General features: G+C 34.6%; 1 protein-coding gene across 1 annotated transcript in view; it reads right to left on the reverse strand.

Moving 5' to 3' along the window:
• Positions 1-2,961: 2,961 nt before the first annotated feature.
• TBC1D32 (TBC1 domain family member 32) overlaps positions 2,962-17,279 on the reverse strand; it is an 86,976-nt gene continuing 72,658 nt past the window's right edge. The window contains exons 29-34 of the mRNA XM_031054064.2: positions 14,142-14,211; positions 13,207-13,322; positions 12,383-12,537; positions 10,502-10,642; positions 8,480-8,668; positions 2,962-5,372 (exon numbers count right to left, since the gene is read on the reverse strand). Of these exons, the coding sequence (XP_030909924.2) occupies positions 5,253-5,372; positions 8,480-8,668; positions 10,502-10,642; positions 12,383-12,537; positions 13,207-13,322; positions 14,142-14,211 (791 nt within the window). The 3' untranslated portion in view covers positions 2,962-5,252. The remainder of the gene's footprint in view (positions 5,373-8,479; positions 8,669-10,501; positions 10,643-12,382; positions 12,538-13,206; positions 13,323-14,141; positions 14,212-17,279) is intronic.

Genomic DNA, 17,279 nt, shown 5'->3' on the forward strand with positions numbered 1-17,279 from the left:
GGTAGAGGGGAAGACGTTTAGCTAGGTTAAAAAGATGTTATCAGAAATCTCTTCCCCATGCAGGCAATCACAGACAGTGAGCAAATAATCTTCCAAAATCTAACCTAAGAGTCTTCTAGTGAATGGACTAAATAGGCTATGTCTCATAGGTCCTTAAGTGTATGAGTTATTTAGTATGACACTTACTGTGGCTTTTTTTCACAGCATTCTGATTTTTACACATGCTTCTTGAAGTGCGGGAGTAGAATAAGATGTTATTTCTTTAAATAGTCCCTGATGTTACAAATAGAGGAAAATAGTCTCTTTTACAAATTAGGATTTCTTTCTTAGCCACAGCTCATAAATTTCTCTATTGTGATAGTATGGGATTATTTCAGGCAGCAAACTGACTGGTCTTTGTCACTGCCCTATCATAGCAAAGTAAGTCCTTCATGCTATAAACACGATGTTTGGCCCCTATTACTCAAAACACATTATACTGAGATTCAGCCTATTTACTGGGATCTTTTACTGTTACTCACACTTATGTCCTTTTGTAATCTATGGAATATTGCTATGTATTAGCTAGAAATTACTTTAAGACAGCACGAAATGGTTTAGAGAGCTGAGAGACCTACTGATTATCTGAGTTGGGCATCTTAAAGCAGTGGAAAAAGGACTCTACAATGTAACTATTTAACTTTGTTCTATTTTTTTTTTTCCCTACCAGATCTAAATGAATTTTTTTTTAAAAAAAACTTTCTAGTTGCTTCCACTGCCAGTATTTCTCTTGCTGCAAGAACACTGCATGAACACATGGGAAAATGTTTCCACCTGCAGAACTGTCATTTCTATAAAAGCAAGTAAGCATTATTAATTTAATTAGATATGTACTCAAAAGTTTTCAGAAGTAAAATGACTTGGCAAAAGGCAACATGGCAGACATGAGCAGATGAAAAATGTATTTGTAGATTACTGATTTTATCCCAAAGGGCTGAGTCATGCTGCAGAGGCTGCTGGAAACTGCATGTCTTTTAAGGAAAATGTCTATTCAGAGTGGCATCCCGGATGATGGTCAGGGGGATGCGACAGGCAGAGTCAGCAGTGCTTACCTCTGTCCAGTGGAAGACTGAGTCAGGATTGTTGATGGCTTACCTGGGGGGGGGCTCATGTCTGGATTGTCACGAAGTGAGGAATTTAGACTAGATGTGATGGTTAAGTTAATGTGTTATATTAGAGTTACTCAATCTGTCCAAAGAAAAAAGAAAATCTTTATGTATTCTGCTTGCAAAGAAACACCTAATTTCTCATTTTTTTCCAAGTTGGGCTTTTTAGTGTTTGTACTGTTTTTTTTTTTATTTGTTTGGGCTTGGTTTGTTTGGGTTTTCATTTATGTTTTTTAACGCTGTGTTTATTTTAAATCATATTTAGTTACAAATTTTAGAGACAAGCGAGGGAACACTTATTAACCATTAGGGCTGGGACCCTCACTGGGGATTGTAAACAGGGAAACATCTGAAAATAAGAGACAGAAGAAGCCTGAGAGAGGTAAATAAAATCATGGAAAGCAGGGAAAAAGAAGCTGGAAGAGGCAACCAGAAAAACACATAAAGATTTAGAGACAGAAAAGATCTACATCTCAGTAGACTTTAGCTCCCTGAAAGAAAAGAGGGAGTGTAGAAATTATATATAAGCCAGAAAAGCTGGATGAGGAAGGCTTCAAACCAGAGGTAATAGAGGATGTGAGCATGTCTCCAGATTTGTTGCTAAAATGGTAATTTATTTTCAGACTGTTATTGATCCAAAGAAGATGCCATTGCTTTCCCTGACCACCACCACTTCAAGCTGCTTCAGTGTACTTGTAATATGTGCCAATGTCCTGCTTTTGTTGTAGGGCACAATCGAATTTCATATTATCTGGTATTAAGATTTAGCATCTACATAGAATTTTCATGCACTAAATGTTTTACAAATGCTCTCCAATTAATCATCTCAGCACCTACATGAATTGTATGAAAATATAGCTATTTTGCAGATGGGGAAACTGCAGCTGATGGAATTGCTGGAGGCAAGGCAAAAAGTGTTTTTGTCAATAGCAGCATATGGCACTTAAGCTGTTTGCTTTGTATTCGACTCATCTTCCTGATTATTCTGTGCTGTACCTCTTTGCATTGATTTGGTGCGGTATTGGTAAAAGTCGTTGATATCAGTCAGCTCTGCAGTGCCTATCTCTCTTGGGGGACTCTGCAGTGCCCCTCTCTCGGGGGATGATGAATAGAAAGTGGCACCTATTTAGATGGTGAGACCCAAATACCTAGCACATAGCTGATTTTCCTGACAAATATCTCCTGCAGAGTTTCTAAAAAGCACCTTAATGAACTATAATATCTTTAAAAATGTAGAGAATTTCCAGAAAGACATATATATTAGTTCTCCAATATTATTTGCATCTGGATGTTTGTCATTTGGTTATTTTGAGATAGATGCCAAGAAGCTGTTATTTTAAAAACAGAGTGCTATAAAGATTAAAAAAAAACATATTTTTTGAAAGTCTTAACATTCTTTACCCTGGTGTCAGGCAAAAACTTGGTTCCATCAGTTGTAATCTTTTCCTCATACTTGCCAGCCTCTTTTCTTAATGTAAGAAAGCCAACACGGTTCACAGAAGTAAAAAAATATTTAAGACTTTTATTTTTTTTATAGACAGGGAAAAAAGCTAAACCCATGAACTTCTGAAATACACAGTCAAGAAAACATAAATTAGTGGCAAAGCCTTTGTCAGTGTTCACTCTTAGGTTGGTTACATATAATTACAGAAATTCACTGCAGGTTCTAATGTATTTTATAATTTGAATTTGTGTACGTGCTCACACATTCATTTTAGCTAGTGAAGTTGTTTTTCCAAGAACTTTGCAGTAATGTTTAGTTTGTCTCCCAGGGATGTGGCGATAATATTGGATAAGTCTAAATTCGACACGTGGGTTTTGTTGGACTCCTAAAACATTTATTGTATCACAAATTCTCATCAAAATACTTCGAGATTCCAGAGGTTCTGTAAAGCAAGTGCTACTGCAGCTGGTCATAAAGCATAATATTTTCTCTACTTCTTTAATCAAATAAAGAGCTACTTAACTTTCACTATGTAATATCATGTGGTAATGTTGCCTAGATAACTTGGATGCATTTGGGGAATTCATAATGCTTAGTTACAAAATTAGCTGCAGCAGGGATTTGACCAATTATGCCGTCTCCTTAACACCTCACAGTGTAAAGACTTCTTGTGAGAACACAGCAAGTTTTTGCTAGAGAAGCTAGATCTTGTTTCATTCGATAAAGCACCAATGTCACTGGAAACATCAAAGTACTAAGGGTCTGATATTGCAAGGTACAAGGCAATTTACCAAACTTCTACGCCAAATAATTACCAAGACCAAAAATCTCTTTGAATGTAATTGCAGGGATAGGGCATATCACTTTAAACTGAAGTAGTGCAACTGTTATTTTGGCTGAAACAAAACTGAAATCCTAAGAAAGGCTAGATCTCCTTAAAAAAAGATGTATTTGGCATTTGACTGAAGCTCTGGGTGGTTAAAGAATGAAGTATGAGTTTAAAGAAACTTCAGAATTATTGATGCAAATTTACTTAGGGAAAAAGAGTATTTCAGGATGAGAACAGGTCTATTGTCCAAAAATGATCTTGTTTTCAAGAAGTTGTTTAGGAACATGATACTGATGACACTAGAGAATCTCTTATACTCTCAGAGTAGTCAGGTATTTGCTGTTTTCTGCAAAGCCTATTTAGATGCCATCACTGAATGTGCTATTAGTCAGTGATACTGTGTTCCAACACAGGATCTTAAGACCTTAAATAAAGTTTTGTGGGAAGATGTAGTAAATACAGGTGCTGGGTAAGTCTTGTTGAAGGCTGGGCTAGGTGAGAGGGCAGTTGGGTTAAGTCTGGGTTTTTCTTTTTTTTTTTTTTTTTTGAAAGAACACAGTTTGAAACAATGCACTAATAAAGCGCATGGGGGGGGAGGGGAGGGGAGAGGGTGTCTAAAAATAAAGCCTTCTAAGCAAAATCTCCACTAAAGCCATTTCTGACCTCCAGTAAGTCAACTTTCACCTATGTCTGAGTTTTTGAAACATTTTTTGTTTGGGGTTTCATTTTGTTTTGAGTTTTTTTTCAAAGAATATGTTGTCATCTGAGTATTATTGACTCAACATCATGCCCAGAGCTTTGCAATTTGGATTCAAAAAAGTACTATTCATTGGTGCACAAATATATACTGAATTCTTAATATTTAACAATGACTAATATGGAAAATAAAGCTACTAGAGTGTTTCCTCAGCAGCCCACTGATTATTACTGGAAACCCATACTTACAGTGAATGTGATGCAGCAGTCCCCAAGAAAACCATGTTTCTTTGGGAATGTCAATCGATCAACTTCAGTAATGTGAAATTTTACCTACAGTGCGCTGGTGTTAGAAAATACCTAACAAACAGCCTTAATTCTTGCTTTTCATTTGTGATGAAAGGCAAGCACAAATGAAGCTTCTTATTAGTTTTCCTGTCTGAATGAAACCAGAATATTTAAAAGTTATAATTTTCCAGAGGTATTAAAAGCAAGCTGCTCAGGACTTCTCGTTTATTTATGCAGCTGAAGTGTGTATGCTACAGATAAATGCTTTATTTTTTAGAATCACAGATTCTATGACTTTATTTTTTAAAAAGACAGGAATATCAGTCTTTTTTTATTGCATGCATTTGAGCACCCCATTTTCTCAACCTTACCCACACAGTCAGAACAGCTGCGTACAGGGAATTTGTTTTTCATTTGTTGACTTTTCATGCATGTGAATACACACTAGCGTTGTTTCTCAGAAAAATCACTTTGTCAGACCTTAGCAAAATATGAAGGTTTTAGGACTGTGCAACAAGAAGGTGACAATGCAGAAAGTTGGGAACAGGCCCAGGACTTTTTAAGGAAGACACTTCAGCAAACTACAGGTGGGTTCTGAAGCTGCCTTCTGCTAACTGAAAATGAGGCTGCACATACACTCTTTCTGGGAAAATGTTACTTAAGGTCCTTAAACGTAGATTAAGTCATTTTGCAAAATATATATTCTGAAACCCCTCATTTATTTATTTATTTTATACTATGTATATTCACATAGTCTGACTTATTTTAGGTGCAACTGATACATCAATCAATCAGCATCCCTTTAAAAGGTGTAACCAAAGCGGGAAAATGAAGTGCCTGTTTGTTTCATCTACGTATTCTGCACTCTTATGTTCTTCATGTCTTCCAGCAGCATAGGTCTGTAGATTGCCTCCAACCTTTCCATATATTCTAAATAATCACTCACTCGAAATCCATAGAATGGTTCTTCCTGCACAAATAAACACAGAAAACATTTATAAGCTAGGAAAAAAGATGCACAACTCAATGAATTCGAAGCTTCTAAAGACAGCTCATTTTGGTCTGTTTGGGTGTTTAAAATACATGTTATTACATTTCATTTAGAAACAAAGAACTGCTAGTATCTGCTTTCAGACAATTCTTTTTAATTAAAGTTTTAGTATCTAATAGTTTTTTCAGGTGGATGCTGTTCATCTCATTTTTTGAGAATATTACATACTGAAGATTTTCAAGATTAACAAAGTAAGCTTTAAGAAGGCAAAACCATGTACACAAATATTCTTTTAAAAGAATTCTATACCAGCACATGACATGCTGGAAGTTTGTTAATGCGGTTTTTATATCCAACTAGATTCTCAATAAAACTAGGACAGTAACAGTAGATACTTTTAAAATCAATGATAAAGATTGTTATAAAGAGCTTAAAAACATAATAAAGACTTCTGCATCACTAAAAATCATTAAATTTTCACTAATTCCAAGAAACAGAGTAAAAAAGGGGACCCTAAGGAAAAAAAAAAGAAACAGGCCATGTTCTTTCCATGGCTACTAGATTAGAGGGTTGGGAAGGGTGCACAGCAGAAAGTAGGACCTGAAGAACAGTTTAGATAAAATGAGTGAATTAGTTGCTGCTTTGAACTGGAAAAATTAGTGTGCCCAGCATCTACTAAGCAGTATTACCACTGTTGGCACCATATGCTGCAAAAAGCTCTCTGGAGCCAGAGAGTCATTGTGGACACATTTTATCTACTGTTGTATTGACTCTATATCTCTGTTAAGTAGAACTCTCCTGAGAATGTCTACTTAGGCTTGGAAGGCTATACTCTGGCATCTGAACAGGAATACAGAGGAAAAGAAAACAGACTTCAACAGAGAATTGCAGTAGGCATTTAACTCTTTTTCTTTCCCTTTTTAAAAAAAATATATTGATTAACTGTGCACACATATTAAAACATTGGTTAGTGATTTAGCTGTCAATAATATGGCCCATACCCACAGAAAATAAAGTGAGCGGTAGCTAAGTTACTTCCAGAAGACTGACATACTAGCTCTGTATGTGCTGTTACAAGTCACAAACCCTGTAGCCCAAGTTTCTCTATTTTATCCAAATTAAACCAATGAAATCAAGATAGTCAAGATGAGCTCACTGAGGTGGCAATTTACAGTATTCTTGGTTCACATGTAGAAATTACAAATCTATGCGCCTTCACCCTTCAATGAAAGGATTGATAAAGGGCCAAGCAATAAATTTAAAATTCAGTTAATGCTGAAACTCCCAAGATGTCTCAAAGGTATCATAACTGTTAGCAATCCATCTCAGCAAACTGAAAGAACCAGAAAAAGGGACAGAATGTTCATGGATAATTCATTATTTAACTTTCCTCTTGGCACAGAGGAAAGGCAAATAGTAGAGTAATAGAAAATTATCTCTTTCACGTGTGGTCATGTTTTTATCTCTAGAAGGCCATACTGTAAGAATTAATGTTTTACTAATTAATAATGTTTCAACTTTAAGTCCTAGGTATAATGTCATATGAACTGACAGCAAAGCTGTCTCAAACTTTTCTGTGTGTGTGCAAATAAAAGTACAATAATAGTGAAGAAGAAAATATTTGGGTTTAACAGCTAGCTGGAACTACTTTTTAGATAATACCAACAAATGTGTATTGCTATCAAATCATCATATTTCCATTACAGGCATAAAGCATGTTAGAAGCTTAAAAACAGAACATACTATTGGTTCTTGGAAGGAAAACAAGCAGCAGGACTTGTTTGTATAGCAAATGACTATTGTTAGTATGAAGTCCAAGATGTGACATTTCCTTGAAAAAATATAACATGAATATTCAGAGATTGTAGGTGTCTTGGGGTTTTTCTTCACTTGGACTATGTTCTCAGAATAGTTTATACTTCCACTTTTAAAAGAATTACTCCACTATAGTAATCCAAATTCATGAATGTTGTGCTGAGAAAAAGGCTAAAACTTGAAAATTACTTGGTTATTTCTAAAAAAAGGCCAGCTAACGCCTTTGCAAGTATTAAACTCAAGTAACCTCGCATAAAATTGAATGGATATAATAGCATTTTTTTTTTGTTTAGATGAATTAAGAGCTATCAAAACCAAGATTACTATTTCAGTATGACATTAACTCCCCATTTTCTACTGTAGTCACTCAAGGAATTTTAAATGCTCCAGTAGTGCACTAATATACAGCATTTCTCATTAACAGTACCATGTCAAATCTTTGGCTTATTTATGCTGTAGGTGATGACAAGATATAGTCTCTTTTCCTAGAAATTACATACCCTATCCAACTAAAATCCTCAAGATGTAGTAGTTTTTCAGCCAAATTGACCAAAACCACATTCAAACAAAACAATCCAATCATTAGACCTTGGCAAACATTTCCAGGAAAATTATCAGCTTATTCATATTTAAGTATATGTAAGTTCGATGAAAATTAGTCAAGAAACTTGCTTTTAGGATAGACTAAGATGTAGATATCTAGCTCTCAGAAGTATTTTGACTGAAGAAAAAGACCAGTGAAAATAAACAGAGGTGTCTCTGGGAAGAAGAGTTATGACTGTATCTATAGCTAAGCACAAAGAGTCCAATAAGGAAAGGTAATTTATAAAATGGCAAAGAATATTAAATTTTGAGGCTGATTATACAGTAGTTATAATAATAACAAAATATAACAAATATAATAATAACAAAATAACAGCTCACTGAGCTTTGTGCCACGTCTCATCTCTTCAAGCTTCAGGAAGAGACTGCTTTGTAAACCCACCTCTCTGAAGAACATCTAGTTTAATGAGACTGGAGTCACGTACAGAGAACTGAATTAAATGCCCTCATGACTTAGCATGGCTATTTACTTTGCTGGCAAAGGGACCTGACCAGGCCAAATACAGGAAAGCTATTCTCTGGAAAATACCATAATTTTCTGCAAAGAAGTAAATACATTTAAAGTATCATTTCACTCAAAATCAGTGAGTGAAATTCAGTAAGAGCTTTCACTATTGAGAGTTTTGCTTCCCTTCAGCTGTTAAAATTTTTTAAAAAGAAACCCTTACTTTAAGGAAAACCTGGAGATCTTGGGCTTCAGTGTGCTTCAGGATGTCTTGCTGTAGGTGTTTGAACACAGAAATACACATATATATTTGATAATCGGAACCAAGCAAGATACATGTAGCAATATAGTGACAGATCTCCCTCCAGTCCATGTAATTCCAGAAACACTGAGTTATCCATTGCAGACAAATCTAGATGAGAACAAAATGATACATAATTAAATTGCTGTAGACATTCAGTCTTAATTGATCAGCTTTATCTCTTTTCTATACTATGGACACCTTTTTCTACACCATTACCCTTCTTATGAGAATAAAAGTGATAAAGTACAAAAGAAGCCAAGAATCACCATTTTTTAAATTGCAGCCTCCAAATAGACTTCCAGTGGGTTCTGCTAAACATAACACCCTGCATGTGTGGATCTCACTTATCTGAGTATGTTCTGGCAACTGAAGTTGAGACATAAAGCTCAAAGTCCAATGAAAGCAAAGGGGATTTTTTTCAAGATTTTTTAAAAATGTGGCCTAAAGTGTAATGAGGGTTATGAAGGTATGTTTAACATGGATTTTCCTCTAAATAAAACCAGTTCTTTGCTTATAAATTAATGTTAATCCCTTCCCTAAGACACGTTTTCATTTAATGAAGTATGTACGGAACACACGTAGTGACTCCTTTTTCCAGTTTTAAATCACAACATATTGAGAAGCATACAGCACATTTCACTTCACTTAGTTCCAGACCACAGATCTTCTGCTAATCAGTCCTTAAAGTGTTTAAAAATATGCAGAAGCAGAAGTACCAAAATTCTAATTAGATGACAGCAGCCATACTCTGGCATTGAATCTGTTTTCAGGTATTTATTGATGTACATGCACCTAACTACATCAGAGTTGTTTTCACAGTTCAGGGTTCATTTGTTTTTAATCCTGCAGTAGAACTGCAGTAGCATACAGAAGATACAGTGTCACCCACCAGTGGCATTTCAGTAACACATTAAATAAAAATAAAATACCCAAACAAAAAACCTTGTCAGCAGTTCAGAAGAATAACTAGTCTATTACTAATTGAGTGTAACAAAATATAAAAGCAGTATAACTGTATATAGCATAACTTACACAAGACTAATTGAGGAAGGACTGATAGTCCCTATGTGTTTCCCCACCCCAAAACAAGAACTTTATTATGAGCACCTCATTCCTATGCTGAGATAAAAGTCCCTCATCTGCTGATCTTCTCTCCTCAAAGACCAAATCCCAAGCTGACTTTTAAAAGTAATATCTGTACCACACTGGCATCTGCTCCCATTAAGAAGTCTCTTAAGCTGCAAAGGGATTTTGAAGGAATCAGATAAAATATATTTCCCTTGGAAGAGCACTAAGCTTTCTTATTGTGGTGAGAGGTCCTTTGCATTTGCAATCTAATTTATTATTACACGACACTGTTTACACTTCATCATGACTGTAGTCTTTACAAGTAATCCTCCACACGTTACCATACCGTATTACCAAATAATAATAGTAAGTAGGTAAAATGAAAGCTAACATTATGGATAAATACTCTTCTTTAGTAATATCTCCTTAATATAGAAGGCTAGTGTGTTGCCAGATTGTAATAGTACGGGTAGTTCGTATAAAATTAATTTTGCTATCATATTACCTGAACTGGTTCCTATTATACACCTACCCCAAATTACTCATTTCCTTCCTATGGAAAATTTTAAAAATTATTTCAGGGAATAAGATATTCTATTTATTTTTAATGATAAATCTGAGGTTTTTAGTAAATAGTACTTTTATCAGGTTTTCTGCATGAACATGTAATAGAAGGTAATCAGCTGCAGTTCACAGTCATTATTCTACCAATATCAGTTTCTTTCTATTTTCAGATGCTCTAAGTCATTCACATTCAATACCACCTCTCACCCACACTTTCATAACTGCACACACATACTGTATGACCATCCTTGATTTGGTGGATTTAAGTCCAAAAATTTGATGATACTTTGATAAGCTTTCATCAGTTACCTGGGATGGAGTAAAACCAGACCTCTGGAAGGCTGCAAAGACAAGTGGCAACTTAGCTTTCAGCAACATTTCAATGTAGTGAGTGCTGCAGAAATAGACTGGATGGATGCCAGATTCCACTGTGGTAGCAGGTAGGTGCATCTGATTAAAAACAACAACAGCAGCAGCAGCAAGAACAGAATTGAGGAAAAGGATTACAGAAAATATGTTACTTTAAAATACCTTTGTGGGAACAATATATAAAAGTACACATCTTTACTTGTAGAATAAGTAATCCCAGTTATTTTAGAGATAGGAAATAGAATTAACAAAAAAAGTACTACCATTAAGAAAAACATGTAGTTATACTAAAGAAAATTAAAAGTTAGAAACATATTAAATATATCCTGACTATTCCTTTGCAATAGCAACCTAGTTCTTTATTTCTTTTCATGTAAGCTTAAATTGTGAAAGCAGGGATGGAGAAACTATTGTCATATTTTAAACAAAAGAACAGAAGGGGAAAAAGACTATGTTACAATTTTTTTTCCCCCATTTACTGGTCAAGAGAGTGGAACTTGTATTTGAAGTTGTTCTGTGTGTGCACATTTCTTTGCAGTACGTATTGCTCGTGAAATTCTGTTCTGTGCAGCAAAAGTAACAGAGATTTTATTAGTATGGAAAAGCTTTAGAAATCAGGGTCTGGTTTCCAGGTAATGCTGGAAGGTCAAGGTACATCCTTTGGCATTTTGCTCCTTCCTGAAGTAGGCAGCAACATAATCCCATGGCTGGATAATTCATCATTCATGTTTTGACATTTTATTTTAGTTGACATTGCAGCAGTTACACAAATAGGTTAATTACTTAACTTTCTCTTTGTGTCTTGAAGATATATTATGAAAAATAAATTAATTTAGGCATTGAGAATGAACATCAGCACTGCAATAACCTGCCAGCACTGCTGGCTAGTTCTTGTAAAGACAACTGTACAGGTAACTGAAGTTCTCAGCAATGATGGTGTCCAGCACAAGTATATTCACACAATGGACCAAAACTTCATTCGTCTGGAAAAACCTCATGGCTAAACTCAGTGCTATGAGTGGACCAATACAGTCACTTCTGGTGACAGGAGGGAGCAATTCACATTAATATGGAAGACTGCGTGCAGAAGAGGTAAGGAATCTAATCTGTGCTTCTTGTACCCTGGAGTTCTCTAATAAAGACTAAGAGTTGTTCTACAATTTCCATTCAAAACATTTAAGACAACATAGCAACGTACAAAATAAAACTCCAGGGGTTTTACCTTAAATAGCTAGAATCACACCTAATGAAATATGGAAATGTTGCTTCCTATACTACAAACTTGATCCAAGATGTTAATAATTTCAAACTGTCAAACAATCAGTATTTGGGCAGTAATATTTTTTTTTAATTTATCAAATATATCCTAGTTTATTTAGTAAATTCTAAAACTGATTGGTAGTTTTACTAGGAAAAAAAAATCAAAAGGATGAACTTTCACTCTATAACAATAATCAAAAAAAAAAAGGTCATTCCACAGTACCACAGCCTTCACACAGAATTTAATAGCACTGTTTATTTTACTACCAGCTTTAAAATTAATTAATGTTGCCGTTATTATCAGTCTACCTGTATTTTCACTACTTTTAAACAACCATTTGAGCAAATATCAAATCTATATTTTCCTGAGAGACTTCTTCCGGTCACTTATTCAGTTAGAGGTGTTTAATGAAAACTTAATGCATTAAAAAAAATCAACAGCAACAACAAAAACAAATAAACACACCAAAAATAATCCCACCCAAAGCTAAGGAAATTAATAGTCTCCTTTAGAAACTTTCAATGTTGCTTTTCAGAAAGAGGCAGCTTTTAAGTTCTTACAGATATATGCAGCCTTGGTAGCCACAGAAATGCTGAAACAAGAAGACGTGAAAATTGTTTAAGAAACATCAGTGTCTTCTCCCCGTCCCCTGACATTATGAGGAAGATAGAAGACGCAAACCAGTCATAGCCAGGACAGTGCTCCTGCAAGCAGCCTGCATGAGAAGGTTAAGGAACTTGGGTAGAAAACTCCTCACTATACTTTGGGAACTGCAGCCTTCCTATTCCCCAGGCCCATGCACAATAAAGGCAAGAGCTGGTTTGTTAGAAATGGGACAAAGGGAATACAGCTGCACAGAAGCCAGCTTCCTGAGGCACAGATGCCTCTCAAACTGAATTAAGAGGAACTTAAGCTATTTTCCCAATACACTACTTTTTTCCAATCTGAAATCAAAACATTCCTGTTGACCAGTTTACAGACACATATCATTACATGGACAATACCATTAATATTGTTGGTATTGTGGGAGTACCACAAATACTCATTAATGATCAGAGATGCATTGCTGCAGACTCTTTATCACATACAGAATGATGTGATCCTACTCCAAAACAGTTTATGACAAAAATGAGGAAGACTTACAATTTTAACAAAGTATGGGAACAAAAGGATGAATAGTTTCTGGAGTGCACTGGGTATGCTTAACAAAATTTCAAAGTAAAAGTGCTGCTTTGGGGTGTTTTGGTTTTTTTTGCCTTCCCACCCCACTTTTCACATATGTGGATGTGCACATTATACATTGAAACTACACTAAAAGCCCAAACTGAGAGTTCCAGTTCCAGTACATTTAGGCAACAGAGTTTATGCCATCAAGAAAGGATACAAAGTGAGGATACCACAGTTCTTTGCTCTTGATTCAAAAATTTTTTGCAGTTCATTAACACGAAGCCCAACCCATTTTCAGCATGTTCATTTAGTAAGTTTAGGTATTTTCCATATCTAGCACAAAAAGATAAAAACCAAAACTGTTCAAATGTTGGAGGGTTTTTTTATTCCTAAAACCCAAGAAATTATACTTAATAGACCTGTGAAAATTAAGCTGTCATAGTGTTGGTCATTACAAACATTAGGCTGTAGATACACACGTAAATGGTTTTATAAAACCTACTATGCTTTATCTAGGAAGGATGCACACCAAATATCTGCTACTCAGTGTTACAATTCCTCACCTGAATTCCTTTAGTTGAGTTTTAAAGTCTATGGTGGGGAGGAGCATGTACTCTAACACTCATTTTCTTCACATACATTATTTAGAATTCCATCTAAATATATTTTGTGTGTAATTACTAGCATCAGAATTCAAATATTATTACTAAAGAGTACAATCTGCGGAAGTACAGACACATTAGCTTTTCCTTCATCATGGCTCTGCAAATTACCAGCCAAGTAAAATGTTCAAATGGCATGTAACTAAGCTTGGCTAAACAGAACCATTTAGAGAAGTAATATACGGAAAAAAAACTAAAACAAAACAAAAGAAAAAACACATGTAGCTAAGGATAATATAATTTTATGGTAAATCTTACTAACAAGTTACAATTACCCTTTACAACACTAAAGGATAATAACCTATAACATGTAAATATAATGTAATTATGCATTAATACCTTTTTCACTTTGAAAGTTAATTTTAAGATGATATTTAGATTTAAAATGGTAGAAAGCATTGAGTTGATGGATTAAGTATCATTAAAGTCATTCCATGAAAATCAAACAAATCTTAGAAATACACTAGGGAAATATTTTAATACCACGTACCTGACTGTCATTTCAACACCAAGCTGCTGCACAGGTGAAAGGCTTTCATTCTTCACATCCACATCCATGGCTAAAACAAAAGATATAATAAAGTATTACAAAAAATATGATTTTAACTGAATACTAAAGTAAAGCTTCTATTATGTATGAATACCAATTCTGGAGAACTGCTTCTTAAATCAAAATGAGTTTAATAGTGTTTGCAAAGGGTGCATCAGGAATCGGAATTCTTCATATATGCTGTGTTTTTTGTAATTATTATTTATTAAAATCATCTTCTTTAGAAGGAAATCTTCACTGTTAGTATGGTTATCATTAGCTTTACAGCACAATGTAAACAAACAACGTATTTTTCAGTCCCATTTCTTAGTAGAACTTTATCCCTTCTGGCCAAGAAATAAGATAAAGCAGCATTTTCTGATCTATTTTCTTCCATTCCAGTGTTCTTTAAGTCTCCCAGCTGTAAAACCAACTTTATTAACAAAAAATCTATTTTGATATGAATAACAAGAAGCTTTATAATTGATGGATTTAAGAATCCCGTCTTTCTTTGCCTTGTTTTTTCACACAGTAACATATAACCCATTATCTGCATTTGTTCAAACTAAAAAACCAAGTTAGATTAATTAGTATATAATGAATTAAAGCTACATCTGTTGTAATATTTTCTCAAAATTTTAAATTGCAAATGCAATTAAAAATAGGGCATTGCTTCTCTCATGTACATGTTTCATCTAATATCACTATAGACAGAAAAAAAATAGTTTAATAATATTATGATTTACAAAGCTGAGGGCTTAAACCTTTAATATATTTGTTTCAAAGTGCTACTTAAAATACAACAAATTAAGGAAATAAAAAAAAAACCAACAACCCACAACTGACATAATTTGCTAAAAATGTAAATAACCGACATGGCAGCAGAAGTTAAAATATATTCATGTAAGTGATTAATGCAAAAATCTGATTAAGCAGATCACACAGTAACCTGATAATGTATTTTTTTATAAATCCTCCTCAGACAGAGAATTAAACCAGAAATAAAGGCAGGATTCCCTGGCTACCTATTCAGGTAAACACTCTATGTTCCTAGTAACAGAGAGTAAGGTATTACAGATTAAATATTCACAGGTTAAGGGAGGAGATGCCTATGGTTGGGAAGAAAAGTTCAAGAAAAATAATTTAAGGAGCACCTACTCAGATGGGATGAAGTAGGTTAAAATTTCTTTGAAGGAAACAACATAGCAAAATTACACTCGACAATGAAGCCATAAAATTCAGCAAAGGAAGTATGGTAAAAAAACCATACTCTGTATTGTAACACTTAGAATGATCTAAGTGTTAGGGTCATGAGAATTTAACCTTGTATTTTTGACAAATACATTTATATATAAGAAAAATCAACTGGTCTCCGAGTAGAATGAATTAATTTATTAATCTGATGGGACTGATATACCAAAACCACATCGGAAAGGGGTATTTTTTACCCAAAGTACAGAAGTTCAAATATTTTTTGCACAGCATACTAGCAACACAATATTTGGAAGAATACATATAAAATCACAGATCATTTCAGTTAAAAACCCACAGACATGAGTGAAACAGCTCCTATCTTTTTACAGCTCCTGTTCCAAGTTATCTGTTTACTCAGGCTGCAATTACCATGCTAAGTCAATTAATTTTCAGGCTTCTGTGTGCAATCATGAAGGCAAGAGGCATTCTTATAACCTAAAAACGGGGGGAATCTGAATGAGTTTGCTATGAATAATTGCTAATTCAGTCCTGACATGACCATATTTGATGACAGAAGAGGGGCAAGCAACATAACAAATTCTAAGCCACAAGGAAGCCCTGCATCCACTAGGAGGGAGGATCATCCCGTGGATAGCAATGCATGAGCTGGTATCGCAGTCCAGCAAGGGTGTAATTAGCATCAGCTGCATCACAGCCTACAATCTGAGCCCAGTTTCTATGCTGTAACAGTTTACAGCAAATACTGAATGCTTATTTCTCAATCACATTAAAAGAACACCACTGATTTAATTGATTCTTATTGCCTTTTCTTCTCTGTTGTAGCAATTTCTTAGTTACTGAAAAGGGTTTTCTCCCTATCATTTTTCTTTTTGATATTTTCCCCTGTATTGTGAAAGAAGATAAAATTAACAGAGAGTTTGGATTGAATAATAATTCTATATTGCATACTACCTCATCAAGGCAAAAACTCTTGCTTTTGTACACCAGTGTATATGATATAATCATAGCTCCATACATTGGGTAGTAAAGTTGCTGTCAATCCACAACTTGTAACAGGAACACACAAACTTTGTCCTGAGTCAAAGTTTTGATTATCCATTTTCTTTACCAACTACAAACTGGGAAGATTAGGCTTTAGGAAACTATACAGTCAGAGAGAATATACAAAGGACCACTTCCCTCTGATTAAAAACTGGACCTAGAAACCTTAAATGCTCCATTAAGCTTAGAAAATTGTTATAAACAAGAAGCAGAATACTGAAATACTGCATATTGCAATCCACAGACAAAAGAGTTGTTGACCAGTATGACTGCAGGAGTATGTTGTCATTGTACTACTGTAATGTTGCTCAGACACCTGATTTAATATACTGAATTTAATTTTCTACAAAGCTCATTTGACAGATATTTATCAACATACCTGATTTAACTGTCTTGAAACACAATGGGTTTCATAACTTCTGTTATGCATCAACAGATCAATTTTCTGAATAAGAATGCCCTTTATGCTCAAAGAACACACCACCTCTCTGAACTGTGAATTAGATAAAACATGATACAGCACTGTGGCTATACAAAATGGCATGAAGAATACGCTTTGGCAGCTTTTTATTTACCTAATAAAAATTATGTTAAACAGGTATTTTATACTTTATAAATGTAAATCCAGTGATTTGAAGGATAGCAGAATTCTCTAGGAGCAGATTTACGATTAACGGAAAAAAATATAATAGAAAGTTGACTTTATCTCTTATTCTAAAATGCATTAAAAAAACAACAGCAGTAAGTATGGACCATTTCTAAGTCTAAATGATTTTATTTTTTGCCTTTTTCAGCCACGTAACTGCTCTTCATACTAGCATCCTACCATACACACTTCAGGTA

Source organism: Melopsittacus undulatus, chromosome 3 (assembly GCF_012275295.1).
Source record: "Melopsittacus undulatus isolate bMelUnd1 chromosome 3, bMelUnd1.mat.Z, whole genome shotgun sequence".
Taxonomy (NCBI): domain Eukaryota; kingdom Metazoa; phylum Chordata; class Aves; order Psittaciformes; family Psittaculidae; genus Melopsittacus; species Melopsittacus undulatus.